Source organism: Pelodiscus sinensis, chromosome 23, assembly GCF_052426305.1.
Source record: "Pelodiscus sinensis isolate ZL-2025 chromosome 23, ASM5242630v1, whole genome shotgun sequence".
Lineage (NCBI taxonomy): Eukaryota > Metazoa > Chordata > Testudines > Trionychidae > Pelodiscus > Pelodiscus sinensis.
Window position 1 is genome coordinate 2,386,710 of NC_143074.1, and position 24,296 is coordinate 2,411,005.

The 24,296-nt window shown below is 62.7% G+C and overlaps 2 protein-coding genes across 4 annotated transcripts in view; one reads left to right on the forward strand and one right to left on the reverse strand.

The window, feature by feature from the left end:
• ABCA2 (ATP binding cassette subfamily A member 2) overlaps window positions 1-12,133 on the reverse strand; it is a 118,088-nt gene extending 105,955 nt beyond the window's left edge. The window contains exons 1-5 of one of the 3 annotated variants that reach the window (XM_089772955.1): window positions 11,994-12,133; window positions 10,053-10,553; window positions 5,294-5,366; window positions 3,820-3,993; window positions 2,973-3,573 (exon numbers count right to left, since the gene is read on the reverse strand). The gene's annotated coding sequence lies outside the window, so the exon portion shown is untranslated. Of the gene's footprint in view, window positions 1-2,972; window positions 3,574-3,819; window positions 3,994-5,293; window positions 10,554-11,993 lie in introns of all 3 variants that reach the window. The other 2 variants (XM_089772954.1, XM_089772956.1) reach the window with 2 other exon arrangements.
• Window positions 12,134-12,557: 424 nt separating this feature from the next.
• Window positions 12,558-18,920, forward strand: FUT7 (fucosyltransferase 7). The gene is made up of 2 exons (XM_089772957.1): window positions 12,558-12,951; window positions 16,328-18,920. Exon 2 carries the CDS (start codon window positions 16,349-16,351, stop codon window positions 17,447-17,449), a length of 1,101 nt encoding a protein of 366 aa, XP_089629083.1. The 5' UTR covers window positions 12,558-12,951; window positions 16,328-16,348; the 3' UTR covers window positions 17,450-18,920.
• The last annotated feature ends 5,376 nt before the right edge of the window (window positions 18,921-24,296 follow it).

The following is a 24,296-nucleotide window of genomic DNA, read 5'->3' on the forward strand; positions in this document are numbered from 1 at the left end:
TGAGCACCACTCCGAGTGAGACCCTGGGCCAGGGCAGGGCCCACTTGTCAGGCCTGAGAACGGGGGCCGGCTCGCTGGCAGGTCGTGAAGACAGAGCCCCCTAAAATCAGAGACTCGTAGGACTGGAAGGAACCCTGAGGTGACAGCTAGGCCAGGCCCATGCACTCAAGGCAGGAGTAGGTATTACCTAGCCACGGGGTGCGGAACCTCAGGCCCGGGAGCCGGATGCAGCCCCCAGCTTGCTTGGATCTGCCCCCCAAGGCTCAGGGCTCCCCTCCCAGTATTAGGGAGCCTGTGGGGGTACTCCAGCCCCCTGCACCTGGAGCACACAAGGGCTATGTCTCCACAGGCGGGTTCTTGCTCAGGAACAGCCGTTCTTCCGCAGAGCGTCCACACTGGCACGGATGCTCTTGCGCAAAAGCACATGGCCGGTGGAGATGTTCTTGCACAAGACCCCTTGGCTGCGTCTACACTGGCATCATTTTGCGCAAATACTTGTAACGGAAAAGTGTTTCCATTAAAAGTATTTGCGCAAAAAAGCATCTACACTGGCAGGGCTGCTTTGGGGCAAAAAGTGCTAACGAGATGGTTTATTAGGTGATGAGCTTTCGTGGGCCAGACCCACTTCCTCACATCAATTGGTCGTGCCAATTTTCTTCCACTATTTGATCTGAGGAAGTGGGTCTGGCCCACGAAAGCTCATCATCTAATAAACCATCTTGTTAGTCTTTAAAGCACTTCCCACGTGTATCATGGGGCTGGCTCAGCACCATGGCGCCCTCAGCCGGCCATCCTGGGAATTGGCTGGTTTGGTTTGCTAGCTCTAGCTCAGGGGTTCCCAACCTTTATCGGTCCCCATGCCCCCTTGGCTTTAGTGAACCTTCCCGTACCCCCCAGTCAATAGGAAAGGAAATCAATTCCAGACTCTGGAATCCACAGCTGTTTTCACTCACACGACTACTTTTGGAATATTTCAGTTAGGAGAATCTAGTTATTTACCAACTATTCCCCAGACCCTCTTGATGAGCCTCTCATACCCCTGGGGGTACACGTAGCCCAGGCTGGGAACCCTGCTGTAGCTGGTGTCTCCCCCCGTGTCTCTTTGTCCACAGCGCCCCCTTCAGGACACGGCCCCCTGGCAGCGCCCACGCCAGTGTCTGAGCCCCCTTCTGGGGGTGGCTGTTTATCCTGCGTGCCCTCCAGCGTCCTCCCCTCCCCAGGGCGTCCTGTTCTCCCCCCGCCTCCCTGGACCCACCGTGCCTCAGTGACCCACGGCCAGTCTCCATCTAGCCCCTGCCTCAGGGGCAAACCGCCGTCTGTAACGGCCACTCAGCACTGGCCAAGGGGGTGGACCTGCTGCCCCTGCCCACCATGGCTGCCCCTTGCAGCCCCAGTAGCTTCAGGCCCTGCAGCCTGGGCGCTTGCTTGGCCAGAGTCTCCCCAGCCCTGCCTGCCTTCCCCAGCCCTGCTCTACCTCCAGGAAGCCTCCTGCTTCCCAGGCAGTCAGGTCCCTACCGCTCGTCAGCCCTCCAGGGGTCCCTCTTCACCCAGCCCCCAGCGGGGCCATTAGCCAGATCTGCCTCCGCGGGGGCTTTGCTCGCAGCCCTCCCTCAGGGCTGGGGTTTGGCCCTTAAAGGGCCAGCGCAGGGCACGCGCCCGTCACACCTTCCTACGTGGGGTGCTGTGCATTTGCCCAGCCCAGTGATCGTTCCCCGGGGGGCTGGTGGCGCCCGCGGAGGAGCAGGCAGCGGGTGGGGGTGGGGGCGGCTCCATTCCCTGCGCCGCACTGGAGACAGTGAGCAAGGCAGCGGAGGCGAGCAGAGCCGGGCGAGGACGCGGGGTCGTTTCAAGGCTCCTCACAAGTGAGGCGATTTCATTCTGGTTTCGTTTCAGCAGGAGCGTCTCACGCGGTACAGACGAGGGACCGCGTCGGCGAGACGAGTGTGTCACCGGCTGCCTGACGGACGCCCCGGGGGGGTCGGTCTAGTCACACGAGGAGCATCGCCTGGCAGCTGCGTGCGACTTTCCACCGATGCGGCTCCCGCAGACTTGGCACGGCCCTCGCTGGGCAGCAGGCGTCACCAACGCCAAGTGGGGCCAAGTGGGATGGGGGTGGCGGGATCTGGACTCCAGCCCCAGCTCGTCTCACCTGGCCGTGCTCCGAGGCGGAAATGCAAGAGGAAGGCGGGGGGGGGGGGATGTCTCTGCTGTGTGAGATGCTTTTGAGCATCCTGGGGTCTGGGAAGACTCCCAGGGTCACAGCTGAGTGCGAGCCACAGTGGATTGTTTTGCATAAGTCGCAGGCACACGGGCCCAGCAATCCCTGCCGCCCTGTGTTTGGCTGTGACACTCAGAGGCTTGGCCTACGCTGCCAAGTTAGGGCAAGACAAGGCAGCTTACGCTGACCTAGCCATGCAGATGTCTCCACTTACGTTCATCTTCCAGCCATTACACCAACGTGCGTGCCACCAGCCCCCTGAGCAGTGTAGGGACGGGGCCATCCACATTGTACTGTGTTACTTATATTGACCCTAAACTGTCCTCCAGCAGCTGTCCCACAATGCCCTGTGCTGGCCGCCCTGGCCACAGCTGTGAACTCCACTGCCCAAGGGTCACATAGACCCGAAGCTCCCCTGCCCTTTTAAAGCCTCATGAATGTTTGAAATTTCTTTTCCCGGTGGCCTGGCTAGGCGAGCACCCCTAGCAGCTCTCTGTAACTGCCCCCCACCATCCTGGCTCCCCAGTCCAGACGTGCTCCTGCCTGGAGTAGACCCGAGGTCTGGGACCTCACAGGCCTGTGGGGAGAAGGGGCGGGGCAGGTCTCCACACAAGCTACAGAAACATGGTCCTGAGTGAGCAGATGCTCAGGGACAGCAGGGCTACGCGCAGGACTAGCGGCAGTGCTGCGTGAAAGCCAAAGAGCAGTGGCAGGCCAGGCAGGCCGCCCATCATTCCGGAGCTGAGCGACATACCTGCTGCTGGGACAAGGCTCTGTGTGCCACACCAGCCGAGACGCCCCTGCCCGCACCGCCGGGGATACCTCCAGGGAGCACACGCCACAGGCCCGCTGTGCACAGAGAGGAGGAGGAACAGGACTACGGGGACAGATGAAAGGGGGACCCAGCTGCACAGCCAGCCCAGAGCAGTTTCTGACTCCCCCACAGTGCAGCCGGTCGAGCGCGGGGAGCCCCGGGCAGAAGGAATCGGAGGCAGGTGTGCAGAAAAGTTTTCAGTTACAGGGACGGCCCCCTGCAATAGCAGGCCTCAGCTTTTGGCTTTTCAGTCGTTCACGTGTGCTAACGCGGCAGCTGTACCCCCAAAGAGGTGGAGGTGCTCTCAGGGCGGGCGGGCACAGCAGAGGGACGTTCCTCCATTCCTGCTCTGCAATCCCTGCCGTAGGTCTCAAGGGAGGGCTGCTTTGTTTCCTCCTCTGCGGTAAGATGCTTTCCCATGCCACGCAGCAGTGACTTCGGCAGACACGGACGCAATGCACAGGTGAGCGGGATACAGGCCTGGGGTGCTTCTGGGCTCCAGCAGCTGTGTTCCCTCTGCCTCTGCTACCCTCGGGATCGGCTGGTGGGAATGGGACCAGTTTTCAGTTCCGTTGCTCTCCACAACCAGAATGCAACCAAGCAGTTTCTTCCTCAGTTTCACCTCCCCTCCACCCTGGGCAGGGCAGGCCCATCACAGCTCGGGCTGCGACTCCCAAGCAGAAGTGAGAATGGAAGGCCTAGCACTTTAGGGAAGCAAGGGGCGTAAGGGCTGCAACATAAGTTTTACTCTCCGGATGAACAGACGGCAAAGCGCTGTGTGTTTTACCTGCAGCAGCTGTCACGGTGCCCTGCAGGGTCTCCTCCCTCCACATCCGTGGAGCCCCTGAGCCACGTGAGGAGGAAAAAGGGGCAGATTTGATGACACGTTCAGTGAGATCCTGCAAGCTAATGCTGCTTTGGAGCATCCGCACGGGGCCTGGAGGATGAACACGCAGACAGCCTGGGGAGGAGAGAGAGCCAGGACTGCAGCAGGAAACGAGAAGGAAATGGACCAGACACGATGGGGCTTCTGGAAATACTGCAGACGCCAGTGGACTTGCAGATTCAGCACTCCTACGTTTGCCTGTCTCTGCTGCCCACTGAGAACTCTATGCTGGGACCTCCCTTAATGTTCCACATGGCTCCAGAACCCCTAACACGCCAGCCCCGGACGCTAAAGACAGTCACAGCTTCCTACGCACCAGCCGTGTGGATCCAAAATGCTCTTTTCCCAGCATAAGTTCTGCTTTATTGACTTATTCAACTGTATTCAATGCTTAAGGATTTGTTTTAAAATTGCGGGGGTTTTGCGCTGGTTTTGTTACAGAATAAAATTCTGTTGTTTGGAGCCTAATTTATCTCTGTTCACAACTTATGCTGCCGAGTGCTTAGCAGTTCTGAAAGCAACCAATTACCCGTTAATGAACAGCGTCACCCAGCTCACGGGATGAGTCACAAACAAAATGACCAGGTGCACTGAGAATGTTATAGGCCTACGTGGGCAGTAGTCACCATGATTCCTAGCAGGCCACAGAACAGCAGGGCCAGCAAAGTACACTACCACAGCACACACTACTCTGGCTCGCTGCTGATATGGTCTTTTCAAGTCTCCCTGAGCCTTACAGCTCTGTTCTGAGCTCTTCTAGTAGCCCTGGTATCAGGCTGTTCAAACTCAGCAGACTCCCACTCTCCATCCTGGTGGAAACTTTTCCCCATTTGCCTCACAGATGTTATGCAGGATACAGCAGGCAGCTATAACTTCGGGATACTGTTCTCACTGCGATTCAGTATGGTGAGTGCGCGATGCCTGCATTCCTTCAGACAACCAGAAGCACCCAACTCCCTCCTCACCAACTCAGGGGGTAGCTCAGTCCTTGCCTGGTGCTGCTGGAGAGACCTGTGAGCCATGGGGGAAGGAGGAGGCTGGGCCCCCCAAGATCATAGCTGTATCCTTCTGGTGCCAAGGGTGATCCCCCGGTGGGGATAAAATGTCCTGCCTGGTAGTTTTCCAAACAGCCCAGTGCACTCAGGAGTGGCCCGAGAGTGTCTGTAGCCGCTGGTGCCCCAGGCGGAAGGCGCGATCGGTGCCCCTGCCTGCATGGCCATCAGTAGCCGTGAAGTAATCACAGGGCGCCCAGGCCAGTGGCGCCCTAGGTGACTGCCTAGGCTCCCGGGCCGCCTGAGTGCACTCATTGCACCTTCCCTGAGCACCCCACCCTGCTGTCAGTGACGTGCCCTGGTGATCCCCAGCGCTCACGTACCTGTCGGAAAGGGATGCGTCTCCAGGGGAGCCGTGTTAGTCTGTTCCAGAGAATGCGATGAGGAGTCCTGCACCTGAGAGACTTTGGTTAAACACGCACTAGGAGGCACGGCGGAAGGAATTGGGCGTCTTTAGTTTGGAAAGGAGACGCCTGAGAGGGGACCCGATGGCGGTTTTCAGGTATCTAAAAGGGCGTCACAGGGAGGAGGGGGGCAATTGTTCTCCTTGGCCTCTGAGGATGGGACGACGCAATGGGCTTACATTGCAGCAAGGGGGCTTAGGTGCTGGGTCCTGCCGTGGGGGCCGGGGACTGGACTCGCTGACTCTCGAGGCCCCTCCCAGTTCTAGCGTCTGTGATTCTAGGATTCTACATCTGCATAAACCGGCGTGGGCTGGAGCCCACTGCCTCAGAAAAGGGTTGAGGAAATGGGCTTGAGCTCCCCCTGGACTGGGGGCTGGAGCCGCATGAGACCTGCCCAGCAGGCGCCCAGGGGAGTGGAATATCCGGCCTCACGTATGAAAAGTGCCATGGAAGGAAGGTGGCTTTGCTCCAAGTGCACATCCATGCCACATTCCAATGCTGACTACTGGGTGGACTAACCCCCCCTAACTGTGTGTCATAGACCCCGTACCACCGCTGCCAATGGAGATTCTCCTCTGGAGCCAGGGGCATGGGTGACTGGGTCTTTGGGGCAGGAGGAGTGGTGTTGAAGCCCATTGCAGGCAGCCCGCTGACGGGGGCTCTAGGCAGCTGGTGTTTGTTCTGCCCTGGGGCTTTCCTGGGGGCTCCTTCCCTTTCTCGGGGGCGTGGGCTAAGCGAGCGTTCTCAGGAGATCGGTGCAGGATGATTACGCCCCAGCGAGGCGGAATTTGGGTTGCAAGACACGTGGTATCTGGTTACACATCAGTGGGGGGAAGGGGCGCTGTGCACAGATAACAGGAAACAGGACACACATTGGGGTAGGAAAAAACACCCAACCCAGCGCTGTAGCCGGCCTCAGAGGGTGCCAGGGGCGTTGCCCGAACCACATGGCACTTCCTATTCCCAGCAGCTGTGAGACACTCACAGCGAGCTGAGGCCAAGCAGGTGCCGGGGCTGGCTCCTCCTGCCACTTAACCTGGGGACCCCGCGGCCCAGAGGGCTGGAGGAGGGGATGGGGGGGACGTGGAGCCTTGAAGAAAATCCCTTTGTGTGGGGGAGGGAGCCGGGGGCTCACGTGGCGCTGCGGCCCTGCGCCAGCCCCCTGACCCGGCAGCCGCCCGCTCGGGGCCAGAGCAGAGGCCGGCTGGTTTGCGCACAAGCCCCGGGGCCTCTCCTGAAGGGGCGGGAAGGTTAGCGCCAGGCATGGGACACCCCTCAGTACTGGACTCCCACGCACCCTGGGCCCTCCCCCGTTCTCAGAGTCTGCATTAACCAGGGCAAGACGTGGGCCTGCTTGGCCGCCCCATCCCTGGGCCTCTAGGAAGGGCAAGGCCGTGGGGGCAGCAGCCTCGGGGAATCTGACCTGCAGGGCCTGGGGAATCCTCCAGTCGGTCGTCTCTGTAGAGGAGATTTCAGCCCAGACCCCCGGGGCCTGAGCAGACCCGGGGTGGAGAGAGCACAGGCCTGGGGACTGCTTTGGGGGAAGGGGGTCCAGTGTGCAGGATCAAAGCCACTGCCCCCCCCCAGCAACCAGAGTCTTGCCATTCCCACCAGCTGGCCGTGCCCATGTGGCCACTAGCCTCTGCGAGGCAGCGTGGGCCAGAGCTCTGGTGAGCTGGGGGCCTAGTTCTGCCTCTGTGGTGTGACCTCGGGGAGATCGCGTCCATGCGCCGTGCCTCGGTTTCCCCTCTCACCCTTTGTGGAGACTGGGAGCTCTTTGGAGCAGGGGCTGCCTCCTAGTGGGTGTTTGGCCAGCCCCTAGCAGAATGGGGCAGCTGGGACTTGTGGGGGGCTGACTGGGGGGCAGAGACCCTGCCCCTACCCAGGGCCCACACCTGCTCTTCTTCCCGTCTCTCAGGGCAGCTGCGGGCTGTGGCTGGCGGGAGCCGAGACGCTGCTGGTGCCAGTGTGAGCGAGCGGCAGTTTCGGGATGAGTCACTGGGGTCTCAGATGAGCCTGGCATCCTGTTTGCAGTCAGACTGCGACAGGACACAGGCGTGGGCACCGTGAACCACACTGAGTCAGGGCCCCCCCCCGTCTGCATCTGCACAGGCCTGTCGGGCCTGGGTGGGGACGCTGGGCCAGGCCACGGGGGCCAGGCAGGGGTGGACACGGATTGCTGCGGAATCCCCCCCCCGGCGGCGAGTGAGATGGGCTGGGGAGCTCAGGCGGCAGGAAGAGTCCGGGCCCCAGCCTGGGCATGGCCGGGATGAATTCCAAAGCTGGGAGCAGCCCACCTCGTGGCGGGAGGTTGTTTCTAAAGCAGGGGGAGGAAGGCAACCCAGGGAGGGTCCCCAAGGCAGTGTGGGGCTCTCCAGCCGAAGGGAGGGACAGCGGGCGGGCGCACAGGGCACTTCGGAGCCGTCTGAGGGGCGAGATGCACTTCACGTTTCATTTCTTTAAACTTCTTTAACCCCAAAGCCACCTCATTCAGACGAACAGCCACCGAGACACGACAAGCTCTCAGAGCACAGGGAGGAGGCAGAAGCCCAGCAGCAGAGTGGGGGCTGGCCAGTTTAGTGCACCCAATGTAGCATGTCTGATCATCTGCCCCATGGGGCAAGGAGCTCCTGGCCCTCAGGGACCGCGTAGGGGCCCTGGAGACCAGGGTGGAGTGGAGGAGCTAAGGGAGGCCGGGAGGTGCGCGGGTGAGACTTTCTAGGACACAGTAGAACGGTCCCACCCCGGTCAGACAGCCCTGGTGCTGCTGAGGAGGGTGAAAGGCTCAGGGAAGGAGAACACCCAACGGCAGCAGAGGGAAAAGATCCCCCAGTCGGGACCCTCCGTCCAGAGGATGTTGGGGGACCTCTCGGGGGGCAGGGTCCAGTCGTTAGGAAGCGGTGGTGTCAGTCCGGGGGATTCAATCCGACACACGGCCGGGTTTGCGGTGGCCGGGAGGACCCCATGGGGACCTGCTTGCTGGGCGAGGGTTGTGGCTCTCTCGAGGCAGCTAAATCAGCAGTTTTCAAACTTTTCTTCTCATGACCCAGTTGAAGAAAATCGTTGACGCTGCAACCCACCGGAATGCGACTGCGGGCGGGGCTAGGAACTTGGGGCTGCAGGAGGGGGCTCCGGCTTTGGGCTGGGGCCGGAGGGGCTTACCCAGTGCAGCGGGGATCTGGGGGGGGCTAAGGCAGCTTCCTGCCTCGCCTGGCCCCGCAGCCCATGCTGTGCCCAGCAGCAGGTTCCCAGCCAGTGGGAGGGCGGAGCTGGTGCGCAGGGCAGGGGCAGTGCACGGAGGCCTGTGTGCTCCCCACACCCACCTAGGAGCCGGGCCTGCTGCCGGCCGCCTCTGGGGCCCAGCACAGCCTGCGGTGCAGGACAGGCAGGGGGCTGCCTCAGTACCCGCCCCGGTCACCTGATCCCCCTGCAGCCAGGGGGCCCAGCGCCCGACATTCCACCCCCCAGCGTGGGTCGCGCCCCGTTGTTTGAAACCCGCTGATCTAGACAGGCCTGTGGCAGTGCTGGGGAGGACCCAGCGGTCGTGGTCCACGTGGGTACCCTTGCCCCAGGGATGGCCGGGGAGAGGCTGCTAGGAAAGAGACCGAACCCCCGATCCCTGAGATGCTTCCAGTTCTGTGTGCAGGGCCGGGCAGACAGGCGGAACCGCTGGGTCTCAGTGCCTGGGGAGACCAGTGGGGCAGGGTGGAGGGGTTAGGAACCGGGGAGTGTCATGGGGCAGGACTCACCATGGCTCGCTCCCGCCCGTAGCACCAGGGCATTAGACCTGCCATGAGCAGGGCACCTCCTTTGGGCGACCGGCGCCCCGTCCACAGTCCTGCTCCGGCCCCGTGTGGCCCCTTCTGGACACTGCCCTCCAGCAGCGCCCGCCGCTCTGGTCTCTCGCCCCCTGCCGGGGGTATCGGCCGGCCGAAGTCTGGCACCTGCCGCTGGGGCCAGGGCCCAGCCACCCACCAATGGCGGCCAGACACAGTGCAAGGGGGGACCCAGGCCCTGCCCAGTACTCTCCAGCAACCCCTAAAAGCTCCCCTCCGGCCGAGCGCTCCGCACAGGCTCCCTCCAGCCTGCTTTACCCCCTTCCGGCCCGCGTGGGGCAGGCGCCCCCACAGGCTGGGCTCCCCCTTCCAGAAGGGAAGCAGGGTGCTGGCACTTCAAACAAAGGGGCGTAGAGCAGTTTTGGAACGGAGGGCTGGGGAAAGCTGCCATGGACTAGAGCAAGGTTCCCAACCTGGGCTACGCGAACCCCCAGGGGCACGAGAGGCTCGTCCAGGGGATACGGGGAATATTTGGTAAATAACTAGATTATTCTAACTGAAATATTCCAAAAGTAGCAGAGTTAGTGAAAAAGGTTGTGGATTCCAGAGTCTGGAATTGATTTCCTTTCCTATTGACTAGGGGGTACGGGAAGGTTCACTAAAAGCCAAGGGAGTACGGGGACCAAAAAAGGTTGGGAACCCCTGGACTAGGCAGAGACAGCCTTAGGGGAAGGTCTATTGCCAGAGCTTCTCTGTATCCTGGTGAGGAGGGGAGGATGGAAGCGATAAAATGCAGGTAAGAGCTGATGAGAAACAGACAAATGAAAAAACCAGTCCCGCCCAATCACAGGAGCTTATAGCAGGCAGCTAAAAAGTGGCAATTTTCAGTGCTTAATACGAACCCGAGAAATCGAAATAACGCTAGTTCACCGTCTCGCCTGGTGTGAAAGGAGGCTATGGATGGAACAGGCATCACAGAAACGAGGTGGCATGTGGACAGAGGGATACAGTCGTACCAGGGCACAAAAGACAGCGGCAGGACAGAGCGCACCGCGCGGGTGGGGGCGTGGCGCTGTGTGAAAGAGCATAGAATCAAATTCAGTAAAAACCTTAAATGAACCAAATTTGCCATTGAATCGACGGACGGTAACTCCAGGCTCTAGGCTGTAGTGGCGGATACATCACCGACCACCTGCCCAGGCTGGCGAGCGTCACTGGGACACGCAGAGATTAGAGAGGAAAACATCCACGGCCCGGGGAGGCGCTGCACCCGGCGTATCCCATCGCCATATTGCAACCCAACATTGGGCACAAAAGCACCTTTCCTGGGTCGTTTCTGCCTTGTCTCATTCACAGCTCCTTCCCACGCCGACTTTGGGGTGGTTGGTTTTCAAAACAAACGGCTGTTTAAAGTGGAAACAAAATGTGTGTGTTGTGCGCGCACACATGCACGTGTGTTGTTTGTGTGTGTTGTGTGTGCATGTACATGTGGTGTGTGTTGTGTGCGTGTGAGCGGTATGTGCATGCATGTGTTTTATGTATGTGTGTGCGTGTGATTTCTAAAGGTTATTTTGAAAACTCCTCTGGGATAATTGAAATTTGAGATCATGGTTGACAGTTCCCTAAAAAAACCCCAAACCAGACCCAACCCAAGCCCCAAAAGCAAAGCAAGAAAACCCAGCGTCCACCCAAGGGTGAAAGGCGGCTGCGGCCGGCAGTCACACTGCTCCACGCCCGCTGGCCAATGTTCCGTGGGTTGCAGGGGCTTTCTCCATCCTGTTTGGGGGACAGAGCGGCTGTTGTTCTAACCCTCTGCTCTAGCAACGATTTGCAGCAGCTCTCTGGCCTGCGTCATGCAAGAGGTCAGACTAGATGTCCCCACGTGTCCTTTCTGGCCTTGGACTCAGCAGACCAGTCCTAAGCAAGCCCCCGTCTTTCAGGCAATCCCCCACACTGCCATACAGAGGGGCAGCACTGGATCTGCTTGAGAGGCAGTGTGGCCTAGTGGACAGAGCACTGGAGTCAATTATCAGCTCTGCCATAGGTCTGCGGGGTGACCTCGGGCAAGTCACTTCCTTTCTCCGGGCCTCAGTTTCCCCATCTGGGTAATGGGGATAAGGACACACTCTCAATCAGAAAGTGCTTGGAGCCCTACAGATGTGAAGTGCTGGGTACCAGCATTTAGGATTGAATCACCCCACAGCCCCGCAGAGAGCAGGGGGAGCTGAGCTCAGACTCAAACATCTGGGGACAAGGGTACTGCTTCCCAGCACCTGGGGTGCCACCCTCTGGAGACTGCACAGGGTGAGGGCAGAGCGCAGCCCTGGCGCACCCCCCCAGATCCCCCCGAAGCAGGGATCTCTGCCCTGCCAAGCAGGATTCCTGTGCTGCCCGGTTTGCCCCCAGCCCTGCCACACACCCGCCTGCGGCTGGAAGAGGCGACGGAGGCAAAGCAAGGAAGAGACAAGAGGGTGTGTCAATTTCTGCTGCCTTAGGCAGTAGGAAGATGACCCCGAAGGGTTTTCCCCCAACCCATCCTCCCCCACACTTGTATTTTGATGAGCGAGCCAGCCTGGCAGCCGCCTAGCAGGGCTCTGAGCCCAAGGAAGTGGAGTATGCGTAGGGGGGGGGGGGCAGGCGCTGTGAGCATCCATGTAACTCAAACGCTGGGGAGGAAATCAGCTTTGGGGGCATGGAAGCCCCCGGCCCGCCTGGCGTCAGGGCTGGGGATGTGTCCGGGGCACAGGGCGTCCCCACCCGGCCCGGGACAGACTGGGAGAAAAGAATAACCACCAGGTTTGTTACTGAGCAGGGAGGGCGCGGGGGAGGGGGTTAGCCCTTACCAGGCTGCAGAGCCCAAGGAGAGTGCCCATCTCGTGCGGCTCCCCGCCCGGCTTCTGGGGGCTGGCGCCCGGCCGAGACTACGGGCTGGCGGGGAGGGCCGGGGCCGCCGAGCGCCATGCAAGCTGCAGGAAAGGCTGGGGGGAAACAGGAGATGGTGAAAGCCCAGAAAAGCAGAAGTGGAGAATGACCACAGCCTGCTCCCAGCCGCCCGCAGGCCTTCCCCAGCACCAGGCGCGCAGGACGCAGCCCCTCCAGCACCCCTCGGTGCTTCTGATGCTCACGGCAGGTAAGCCCCACGGCACGGCCTGGGCTCGGCGTGCGCGGCGCCGCGGGGAACGTGGCAGCAGGCGGGCAGCCCCTGCCGTGGCCGGGCCGGGCTGTGATTCCTCCCAGCGAGGCAGCACCGCCAGTGACTAACGCTCGCTGGGGCAGCGCCGCTGGGCACACGCTGTCAAACCCCCACCCGCACGAGCCAATGAAACTGCACTGGCACCGCAGAGGCTACCAAAAATAGACAGCAGCAGGAGCGTGCATGGGCAAAGCCACTTCCTCTGATGGTGGTGCCCTCGCACGCTCAGGAGGCTGGGTGTATTTTGGTGCCTCTGAGGTGCTTTGAGAGCTCCAGACTCGGCCGGCTGCCCCACTGCAGCCTGTTAATGGCAAGAGAAACCCCCCAAGCCTCGCAGATCAGCAGGAGGTGAAACGGCTTCGTTGCACGGCAGCACAGAAGCGTCCCTCCGCGGCCTTCGCCGCCCCCTGCACAAGCAGAAATTGGAGCCAGCACCTGGCTGGGGAGGGAGCGCGGAGGACGGTAACTGGCTAGGCAGGGAGCCGCGGTGAGGTCAGGCAGGAGTGAGCGTGCACACCACAGCTCGGCTCCCACAGCCCCCCCGCACAACTGGCATCTCGCTGGAGCAACCTGTCACCCGGCCAGGCTCCCAGCCCTGCTCCGCCTGGGTAAGTAGTGGGGCAGGGGTGGGGGTAAAACGAGCCCCCGGCGCGAGCCAGCACACTGGGGCTGGGGCTGCCAGGGCTTGTTACTGACAAGGTACCGCAATCCCGCGCCAGATGGGCCGTCGGCTGGGCCCTGGAGTCCTCCTCTACCAGTCACTCCTCCCGCAAAGGGGGCTCCAGGCGGCCAGAGATTTCCCATCGCTTCAGGCTCCTCAGGTTTTCTGCAACTAAATCCCTGGTGCTAGATTGTCTAGAGATGGGGGGCTGTGGTGAAATGCACAAGCAGCCTTTCTGCCGGGCCAAGGGAAAGACCATGCCACGGACTAAAGGGTTTCTCTGTAATAAATACGCAGATCAGGGAGGCAATAAAAGGAACAAACAAAATCAAGTGACTCGGGAGCCGGTTCCATTGACACTGAATGAAATTTGGCTTCCCAGTCGCCTTTGGGCTATTGCAAAACGTGCCCCCAGAAGGCGGATTATCCAAGAGGCTCTGCGTGCTGTGAGCGCCATGGCACGCTGCCCCGGGAGGCACGCTGCGGGCTGAGCTGGGTTCAAGAGCTGGCCCGTCCTTTGGGCGCTGAGTTTTCAGAGATCTGGGGTGGGGGGATCCACCCTTCACATGTGCAAAATGTGAAACATCGGCACGGCCCTGGCGGGGGGAGATTAACGAAGCCGGGGGACATTTCAACCTAAACGTGTGCGCCTAATGCAGAAACCCGCTCAGGTCCTAACGGCCGCTGCCTCAGTTCTAGTCCAGCTTCTGCTGCCTTTGTTGCTCTTTTCCTGGAGTTTGTGGGTTTTGTGGAATACCGACGTGGTACAATGCAGGACGGGGGACAGGCGCCCCGAGGGGACTCGGTAAAGCTAAACCGAGCAAAGAGGCACTTAGTGGTCAAAGAGTCTCAATTCTACGGGCTTGTCTAGACACACAAATTGAGTCAGTTGAACTGCACGGGGGTGGAAAGGAAAGAGAGTAAGTTATGTGGCACACGGACACCGGCATGGAACGGCCACCGCCCGGCCTGGCGGCTCTCCCAGGACACAGGCTCCGTGTAGCTCTAGCCTCAGGAGATTCGCAGTTACACCATTGAAAATGCCCCCGTCGGGCCTGCTAGCACTTGGCACTATGTGTACCGACGGCAGTGACTTGTATTGATGTCAGGTGTGGGGCACCGCAGCCTGACACGTCTCCGGGTTCCCCTGACACTTTCCCTGCGTTTCGCCCGTGGCTGTAGACGCCTCCCCCAGCCCCCGGCAGCACCAGGCTGGTGCTAAGGTTGCACAGTCAAGTCCTCTAAAGCTAGTAAATGCCTGAAGTAAGCTTGGCTGTTCAACCTTCGTCTCCCCCTCCCCCCGGGCCTGTGTATTTTGATACAGTCTTAATTACACGATCAAACGCTGTTTCGCCTCAAGTCCCCGGCCCAGTGCCCAGGACAGCGGGCACGCCGTGGACGAGCACCGAGTTGTTTTCTCCTCGTGCGACACGTGGCCCGGCCCTTAGCTAATTCCCCGTTCCAGCCTTGCTCGGAAGACAGAGATGAAAGGCCAAAGGGGTTCGGATTCGGAGGGCCCTTGTTCGGCAGGGGGCTTGGTGCCACACCAAGTGTTGCTTCTGGTGACGAGCCCGGCACCCGGGAGTCCCCTGGGGCAGCAGCCAGCTCCCTTAGCCACCACCCGCCCCTCCTCGGCCTTACACAGTTCGGCTCTGGGCACAGCGCAGGGTCTGACAGACACGCTGGTCGCTGCCCACTCGGCCCCGTCTGGCACCCGGGAGGAGGCGGGGCTCTTGTGGAAAGAGCAGTGGGTAGGGAACGACTGTGTGGTCCTGCGCACACGCCGGGACGACTGACGGCTGCCCAGGCAGCTTCACTCCACGCTGGGCCTTGCTGGACCCCCGGCAGCGCCTGCCACGCCGACCTCGTGGACCTACTGCCTGGAAAGTGTTTCCTTGTGCAGGGACGTGCGTTCTCTGGCAAGGCCCCACAGGCAGCAGGAGACCCCGGTTCTGTTCCCAGCTCTCCTGCGGACTCTGCGTAGCTGTAGCCAGCCTGCTTCCCCTCTCCGTGCCTCCATTTCCCCTGTGTAGTACAGGCACGACACCACCTCCCCTTTGTACAGTGCTTCCCGCTAGACAGCGCTTCCCGGGGACAGGCAGCGAGTGGTGTAGCCAGAACCTCTCTCATCCAGAAACAGCCGTCATGCAGATCGATTTCAGCGAGCCAGACGGCCACTTTTCAAGGGGGTGGCCAAGTTCTCCGCAGTCCCGTAAAGTCTGTTAGAGCCCCAGCCCTGCCTCTCAGGGCCCTGTGCCGTTCCGTAGCTCTAATCCCTCGCCCCCCCCCCCCCCCCCCGGCCTCTCAAAGCACAGTGAGCAGTGGAAGCGCGAGTAATGCGGCTAGAAAATACTGACCTCCATGGTCCGGAAAACGCTTGTGTTTGGAACCGGTCTGGTCCCGATGGTGCCGGATGAGAGAGGTTCAACCCGTATCGCCGGCCACCGCAGCCCGGCCAGTGCAGGGGCTAGGAATGAACCAGAGACGAGGTGAAATAACCTGAACCAAAGCTCAGCAATCCTGGGTCAGACCAACGGGCAGGGGGGTGTCCCCGGCCTCTGCATGTCCCAGGCTGGGAACGGGTGACCGGGAGGGGCCACGTGCGGATTCCCCGTTCCATCCCCCGAGGGCAGCTGGCCCTGGCCGCTGTGGCAGACCGGACCCTGGGCTGGGTGGGCCTTTGGTCTGGCCTGCGTGGAGACGATGGAACGGGGCCCATCGGTGTCTGTGCGCGTCCTGCTGTTGGGGGCTCGCCCGCCAGGCTGCTGCCAGGCTCTGAGCTCTGCAGCCAGAAAATCAGCCGAGGGCCTAGCTCTGCAAACCCCTCAGAGGAATCACAGTTATAACCACCATCAGCAAACAAAACTCTCCAGCATGCAACCACATCCCCTTCGCGGACCTGCGCCCGGCAGCAGAACCAACCCAGAGCACCTCTGCCTACGCTGCAGCTCACCCGGGGCTCAGGCTCTCTCCCGCCTGCTAAAAAGCAGCCCCCCCGCCCCAGGCATTGCCAGGCTCCCCCCAAGGCCAGTCTCAGCGGCACCAAATTCTCATCCCCAGCTGACATTTAATCCCCAACCCTTCCCTCTGGGCAGCACTGGGCCAGGGCGAGGGGCAGCAGGACTCCTGTAACCCCCGCCCCACAGCTAAGCGAGCACGGGCCACAAACAGCACGGCCCTCTGCCTCCCTCTCATCTGCTAACCCCCTGCCCCCCCCCCCCCGGCCTTCCTCCCCACCCGCCTGCCCGCTCGGACGCTGCTCCCGGAAGGTGCGTTGCTACGCTCCGGAGGCTGCTTTTCACCGTCCGTCTTCTCTGTTCCAGGGGCTGGACTCCGCGCCGTTCATGAAGCCGAAATCCTGCCAGCCCTTCGGCCCAGCCAGCAGCTTGGCAAGGCAGGTGCGATGTCAGCTGCTGCTGAAGATGCGGATTTGCTTCTGGCCGATGCTGAAGGCCTTCGCCAGTGCAACGATATTCGCAGGCGTCCTCTGGCACATGAATTTCCTTGGCTACCAATCCGTGGTCCCCGGCAGAGTCCTGAGGCCTGAGACACCCCTGACAGTCTTGGTCTGGCACTGGCCCTTCCAGGACACCCTGAACCAGAGCGTGGACGTGTGCGCAGATCGCTACAGGATCCCGGGCTGCCAGCTGACGGGGGACCGCAAGCTCTTCAGCCAGGCAGATGTGGTGGTGTTCCATCACCGGGAGCTGCAGACGGGCACTGTAAGACTCCCAACAGAGCAGAGGCCTCCTGGACAAAACTGGGTCTGGGTTACTCTGGAGTCCCCTTCCAACACTAAGGCCCTGGCCAGCTGGAACCGAACCTTCAACTGGGTGATGACCTACAGACGCGACTCGGACATCTTCATGCCATACGGAGAGCTTGTGCCCCGGCCATCCGCCAGCGTGGACATCCCAAGGAAAACCGGCCTGGTGTCTTGGGTCATCAGCAACTACCACCGGGCTCAGAAAAGAGCCCAAGTCTACCAAGAGCTGGCCAGACACCTCCACGTGGAGGTGTACGGGAAAGCAAACCAGAAGCCGCTGTGCCCAGACTGCCTGCTGCCCACCACCTCCCGGTACAAGTTCTACCTGGCCTTCGAGAACTCCGTCCACCAGGACTACATCACGGAGAAGCTGTGGAGGAACGCGCTGCTGGCCGGCACAGTGCCGGTGGTGCTAGGGCCGCCCCGCGCCAACTACGAGAAATTCATCCCTGCCGACTCCTTCATCCACGTCAAGGACTTCGGCTCCGTGAAGGAGCTGGCCAGCTTCCTGAAGACCATGAACTCCAGCCGCTACAGGGCCTTCTTCGAGTGGAGGAAGAAGTACGGGGTGAAACTCTACACGGACTGGAGGGAGCGGTTCTGCACCATCTGCACCAGATACCCCCAGCTGGCCCAGGGGCACATCTACTCCGACCTGGAGAGCTGGTTCCGGGCGTGAGAAGACGGGGCTGGGTCGAGCGGAGGCTCCTCGGAGCTGGGTGCTTGTGCTGTCTGCAGCAGCGGAAAAGGGCTAGCTGGGCCAGTCATCGCTGGTGGGCAACTGAGCAGGGCGGGGGCTGGAAGCCAAGAACGCTCAGGACCAGGCTCACCTCTGACTGGTTCTTGCTGGGACCGGTGCATGGGGCGGTACTCGGCTTCCCCTTAGAACGGGCTGACGGACTCCCCTACCTCGCAGGGCTGTTGCGAGCTCTCACTGGTGCCTTGAAAATACACGGTGCTACATGCCGAGCGTTGTGCCTGCAGGTTAGGGGGCGGGCAGGCTCGGCTCTGGCCAGGGAGCTTTGCCGGGCTGGGAAGTTGGGGTTTGCCAGCCCCTGCTTGGGGACCAGCTAGTCGCGCCCCTTTGCCCCCTCAGGAATATATGGGGCAGAGGAGCAAAGTTAGGGGGCGGGGCAAATGTGACCCTTCTGGCTGTGCCGAGAGCAGAGGTTTCCTGTCTTGCTCGTGCGTGGGCCGTGCCAGGTGCTGCCCGGCGGAGCTGCCGTGGTGGGCGCTGGCAGAGCCGTCTCAAGAGCAATCACAGCCCGTTCAGTGCTGGGACGATTCATACAGCCAGGGCTGTGGTTTCTCACTCCTGCGTAGCGTTCACACCTCCGGCAGGAAGCCGTTGAGTCTGGTTTCGCTCTGACGCGAGGCTCCCGGCAGTGGCCATGGCCTGAGCCCTGCCGGCTGCTTTCCCGGAGGTGCCCGGCCAAGGAGCACGGGCGCCCGTCTTGCAGCCTGGATTAAAGATGGGAATTTACGCTCGTCTCGGGGGGAAGAGGAGTGAGCGGAGCGGCTGGAGAAACGGCCCCGCCCAGCAGGGTCTTCTCCGCCCCTCCAAGACCCGGCTGCTCCCAGCATCCCGCCGTGAGGACACTGCTCCCCGCTGCCTCTGGCAGGGGCTCACGGCAGGTTGCTCTCGGAGCCCGCGTCGGGGTTCTGAGCGCTAGGAAGGAAGAGGGGCAGGAAAGGGGCCCAAGGGTGGGGCTGCTGCCAGGAACCAAGTCTCCCTTCCCAGGTGCTGGTTGTCAGGAGAGCCGGGGGCCAGCTGAGGCTGGAGCGGACACAGGCTGGGGCAGTCTGGCGCCTGCTCCGGGAGCACGTGGGTCGCCCCTTGCTTGTGGATTGAATGAATCCCCGGGCCCCGCTGCAGCGTAGGGACGGGAGCAGCTCTGAGCCGGGCAGAGAAGGGCCTGGGGGCGACCGTGGGTGGGAAGCTGGAGAGGAGGCAGCAGGGAGCCCCTGGAGCCAAGCAGGCTGAGCGCTCACTGGGGCGTTGGGAGGGGCGTTGCCAGCAGATCTCGGGGCCTGATGATTCCCCTTTATGCAGCTCTGGGGAGGCCACAGCTGGAGCAGGGGGTCCAGCCTGGGCCCCGTTTCAGGGAGGGGGTGGCCGCATCGGAGAGGGGCCAGCGGAGGGAAACGAAAGTGATTCGGGGCCAAAGCACATGACCTCCGCGGAGAGGCTGAGGGGTTTGGGTCTGTTCAGTCTGCAGAAGAGAAGAGTGGGGGGGGGGGGTGAGAGCAGCCTGCAACTACACGAGGGGGGTTCCAGACAGGGTGGAGAGAGGCTGTTCTCGGGGGGGGGGGGGCAGAACAAGGAGCAATGGGCTCAAGTTGCGGGGGGGGGGCCTAGGTTGGAGATTAGGAAAAACTCTTTCCCTAGGCGGGTGGGAAGCGCTGGGCTGGGTTCCCTGGGGAGGGGGTGGAGTCTCCATCCCTCGAGGTTTCAGCCTCCGCCTGAGACAGCCCGGGCCGGGTTGGTTGAGTTGGGTCGGTCCTGCTTTGGGCGGGGGCTGGACGCGATGGCTCCTGATCCTTTGTGGTTCTAGGATGCGCTGGTGGCCCGAGGGGGCGCGTACGGTCACAGCCGACTGCACTGTCAGTCTGCAGGGAGGCTGTTGAACCTGCTGGGCTGCTCCACTTTGAGGCCACACACGGCGTCAGGTGAGAGTAAATCATGGGACAGCCTCTGCCTGTCCAGTCAGGGACAGACCCGCCGTGGGGGGCTCCCCTTGGGCTGTAGTTGTCACCCCCCGTCACAGTCAGACCCTTCAGGCAGGCTCCCGCAGAAGGCATGATTGGAGGTGAGGGAGGAGCCACATGCACGACCTGCCCCCGCGCTTTCCAGGAACTGAAACCAACACTGCTCAGCCCCGCCAGGGAGGCCAACACCGCTGCACAGCCCCCGGCTCCCCTCCCAGCCCCCTGGGCCCCCGGCTCCCCTCCCGGCCCCCTGGGCCCCCGGCTCCCCCCTCCCCCGGCCCCCTGGGCCCCCGGCTCCTTCCCCAGCTCCCCTGGGTCCCCGGCTCCCCTCCCGGCCCCCTGGGCCCCCAGCTCCTTCCCCAGCTCCCCTGGGCCCCCGGCTCCCCTCCCGGGCCCCTGGGCCCCCGGCTCCCCTCTTGGTTCCCCTCCAGGGTCCCCTGCACCACCGGCTCCCCTCTTGACTCTCCTGCCCGGCCCCTGTGCCCCTGCCTCCCCTGCACCACCGGCTCCCCTCTTGACTCTCCTGCCCAGCCCCTGTGCCCCTGCACCCCTGGCTCCCCTCCTGGGCCCCCTGCTCCCCCTCCCCCTGCACCCCTGGCTCCCCTCCCGGGCCCCCTGCACCCCCGGCTCCCCTCTCGGCTCTCCTCCTGGGCCCCCGGCTCCCCTCCCAGGCCCCCTTCTCAGCTCCCCTCCTGGGCCCCCTTCTCGGCTCCCCTCCCAGCATCCACGCTCCCCTCAGGAGCAGTCCCTGCCCGCCCTTGCTCGGCGGGGCCCATGCTGGATGAGCCGACTGCCGCAGGGAGCCATCAGGGATTGCCCGGGGCCCTGCAGAGCACCACTTTGAGCCGCGGAGCCCTGGGCGGAGCCGCGCCAGCCTGGACGCCGCAGCCCCTGAGTGCTGTGGCGCTCACAGCCCGCCCGGCTCCTCAGGGCAGGCCTTTGCCAAGGGGGTCGATTTTTAAAGCCGCCCACGGGAAGTGGGTCCCCAGGGCTCAGGACCTCTCAAAGGGGCCTGGCCGTGCGCTGCCGTGGCAGGCCCCGAGCCGGCGAGAGCCGTGGCCCTGAAACACTGGACGTGGGTCGGTTTGTGGCAAGCCCAGCCCTGCCGAGAGCACGTTACAGCATCTCACCAGCCCACGGCCGCCTCTCCCTAGCAACAGCAGCGTCTCCTCTGCACCTCGGGCGGGGCGGCCCCCCTCCTGCCTGCAGACAGCACCCGGGTGAATCACCCTTCCTCTGCCAACCTCAGTCAGCCTGTTTGTGCCGTGTGCTGGCACTCAGCCGCCCTGCCACGCCTCAGCCAGGACAGGCCACCGGCCACGGGCGGCAGGGGAGCCCCTGGCTTCGGGAGGAAAGTTCCCCCAAGCCTTGCCCCTTCCATGCCCACCAGAGCCCAGCCCCCCCAGTGGGCACCGCTGGCCCCTGCCCGGCCCCCCCACCTGTGACCGCTGGCCCCTGCCCGGCCCCCCCACCTGTGACCGCTGACCCCGCCCGGCCCCCCACACCTGTGACCGCTGACCCCTGCCCGGCCCCCCACACCTGTGACCGCTGGCCCCTGCCCAGCCCCCCCCCACCTGGCCGCTGGCCCCTGCCCAGCCCCCCCCACCTGGCCACTGGCCCCTGCCCAGCCCCCCCACCTGGCCGCTGGCCCTCACTCCTGTGGCTCTAGCCTGCCCCAGACTCTGGAGACCCAGGCAGCGAGCACAGCCTGGGAAGGTTGGGGCGACGCCGCCCGCCCCCTGGACCAATAAGGCCCAACCCCCCTCAGCTGAGCCGCCAGCCCCAGCACTGGGCAGCCAGAGTGGCCCCAGCTCAGCCCCCAGCCTGCCTGCTCCAGCTTCCGGCCCCACGACAGCAGACTGGTGGGGGGTCCGGGGGACGCCAATGGGGCCTGGGCGGGCCAGGTGAGGCACTTTGGGAAGTCAGCGCCTCTCCCTGCCTCAGACCCCTGCTGCCCAACCCAGCGGCCCCCGGCCGGGTCGTCGGGGCATCAGGAGGCTGACGGAGGCCTGCACATTCCTGTGGATAAAAACCCAACCGCCTGCCCCATAAGTGTTACTAATAAGGGTCACCGACCTTCGGAGCACAGGCGGGGTGTCCGGCACTGGCGGCTCAGGTCGGGATGCTCTTCACAAAGCTCTGCTCTAGGAACTCGGTCAGGGCCGGCGCCGGCTGGTACCTGGGGCCGACTAGATCAGCGCGCTGTCCCTTCTGGCCGCGGCGTCCGTGGGTTGCTATTATTAGCGTACTCCAGGCCTGTCGCCCTCCGCAAGGCCGGCCGGGTCTCCAGGGTTACAGCCCCTGGGCATCCCAGCGCCAGGACCAGCAGGAATCAGCCACTTGCTTGTAAACATCCGCACCCCTGTCACCAAAGGGGTCTGTCTCTCACCAAGCAGGGAAGCCAGAAGAGCCAGCCCCCTGCCCGGCCCCCGGCTCGCGCTCAGGCGCTTTCGTACAGAGCCGGCTTGCGTAAGAAGAAAGGGCTCCCCTGAGCAGCTGCAGACCTAGTTTGACAAGCCCCCCCGTGACGTAGGTAACACCGACCGAAGCACCGGAGGGGGCGTCTCTCACCGCTGCGCCCACAGGTGGATTTACTATGCCAAGGGGAGCGCCCCTCCCGTCAGCACCGACCAGCCTTGCCAGTGCAGCGGCAGCAGGTCTAATCGAGCCTAGGCTAGCCCAGAGCAAGGCAAAGCCGGGGGACTTAGATCCTTACTCACTGGCTTACTGGGAGAGCCCTTCCCAGACAGTCAGAAACTATTAGCTGAATGACAGCAACAAAACCACTCTTCTCCAACCATCGCCCCACACATACACCGTGCAGACAGGCGTTGGGGCCGTCCGGGTGTCAATTACACCGGGCATTGGGATGGGGGGGGGGGGAGGCTGCACAGGCGGCATTTCAGGTCTGTGTTCCACTGCCCCAATGCCCCCGTCCAGTTCCACTTGGACAGGTATTTTTTGCCGGGACCCACAATCACAGAGCAGCCCCCTGCTTGAAGCAGCTGGCTGCTCCCTGGGGCTCTCTGCTCTCTGCCCTGGGAGGCTTTGCAGAAACCAGCCAATGGGAGCGGAGAGATTTTGCTGGGGGCGAGGACCGCGCGTGAAGCCTCCCCCTCTCTCCAGCCCTCAGAGCGGAGAGCTGCAGGGAGCAACCCACGGCAGGCAGGAGGCCACCTAGGTAAGAACCTGTCGACCAGAGCCTGCCTCTGGCACCTCAGCCCCTTCCCCCAACCCCTCCCTCCCTCCCCAGGTCACCGTCCCCACCCTCTGCCCCCTCCCCTTCTCCCCAGGTCACAAAGCCAGCTGCAAACTCCCGAGACCCTCCTGCCAGTCGAACGGCCCCGACTCAGCGGGCTCTGCTCAGGAGCTGGGGGTCACGCTCTCGCCTCCGGGAACAGGCTGCTGCCTTGCACAATCACTAACACCTCTGTGCTGATGGGCTGAAAGGAAGCCGGGGAGCGTCCGAAGTGCAAGCCTGAGACCGTGCAGAACGACACCTCGCTGAACTGTGGTTAGAAGCATTTCACAGCGAGACCCACCCAGCACCAACACCCCCTGCGCTCCCAGTGCCAACAACAGGAAACCAAAACAACCGGGCACCTCTCCGCAGCCACGCGGTGCACTCCCCGAAGGGAGACGTGCGTCATCACAGATTACTCTTGGGGCTCAGTTACGAGGCCAGAAGGGAGCACTGTGATCGACCTGACGTCTGCAAGACACGGGGCTTCCCGGACGCCTCTGCGTGAACCGGAGGCTGCCTGGTGCAGACAGCCAGACTTACCATTGCAGCCCGTGGCGGGGAAACCCTTGGCATGACCTTTCCAGGAGCCCCACAGCCTCCAAGTTCAGCTCCCAGGCTCCCCACAGCCCCTCCTCTACCAGTGTGGGGCTGACACCCCTCCTCAGCCTGCTCCAAGCCTGACCCCAGGTGCCCGTTCCCATAACACATCCTGCCTCCAGCTCTTCCCTGCCCTGCCCCCATGCCCTCTTGGGCTTGCTTTGCTGTTAAGCTGCATGGCAGCCATGAAGGGACCTAGGTCCTTGGATCCTGCTCAGTTCCCTCCCCGCCCCATGTCCTAAGGGAGCCTGTCAGCTCTTGGGGGCAGGGACCATCTGGCTGGGTGCACACAGCTCCCAGCGCAGCAGGGGCCAGCCCGGGACGGGGGAAGGTGCCACCACAAGGCAGGTGCCCAAAGAGAACGGTTCCTAAGAGGGAGACACTGGCTTGCACTGGAGTTTGCCCAGGAGAAATGTTTCCTGCCCCCCTTAGCCCCAAGCTGCCCCCAGGACGTGAGCCCATTGCAGATTCTTGCTGCCCTGAAGGCCCATGTCGCTGGCTCCCGGACAGCCCTGGAGCCGTGTCTCCTCCTCCCAAGGGGGCCAGTTTCTGATCCGTCCAGGTGACTCATTGGACCCACTAAGGGCAGGGAGGACGCCCCTGACCCGCTTGGTCGCTGGCAGTCAGGGCAGCAGGGGACTGAGACTAAACCGTTCGCTTCCATCCCGGGGACTCGCCTCTTCCCCTCCCCCCCCCCCCCCCGTGTTCCACAGGGCCGGGAGTTCATACCCAGCGTCCTCCTACAGCAGCGGCCCTGTTCTGGGCAGACGTGCCTGGCTGGGCCTCCTGGAGCTAGGTGCTGTACAGAGAATTTGCTGTGCGCCCCCACGCCAATCCGCTACTGTGCTGCAGGGGTCAGTCCTACAGAAAGCAGCTTGAAATAACCTGCCGCTACCTTGCGCGGGGCAGGAACACGCCAGGCTCGCGGGGACAGCGCCAGCATCTCGGTGCAAGGTGAGAACAGGAGTGAGGGGAG

What these genes read in the sequence shown, in the direction of transcription:
- FUT7 (XM_089772957.1), top strand. Translation starts at nt 16,349, where the DNA reads ATGAAGCCGAAATCCTGCCAGCCCTTCGGCCCAGCCAGCAGCTTGGCA.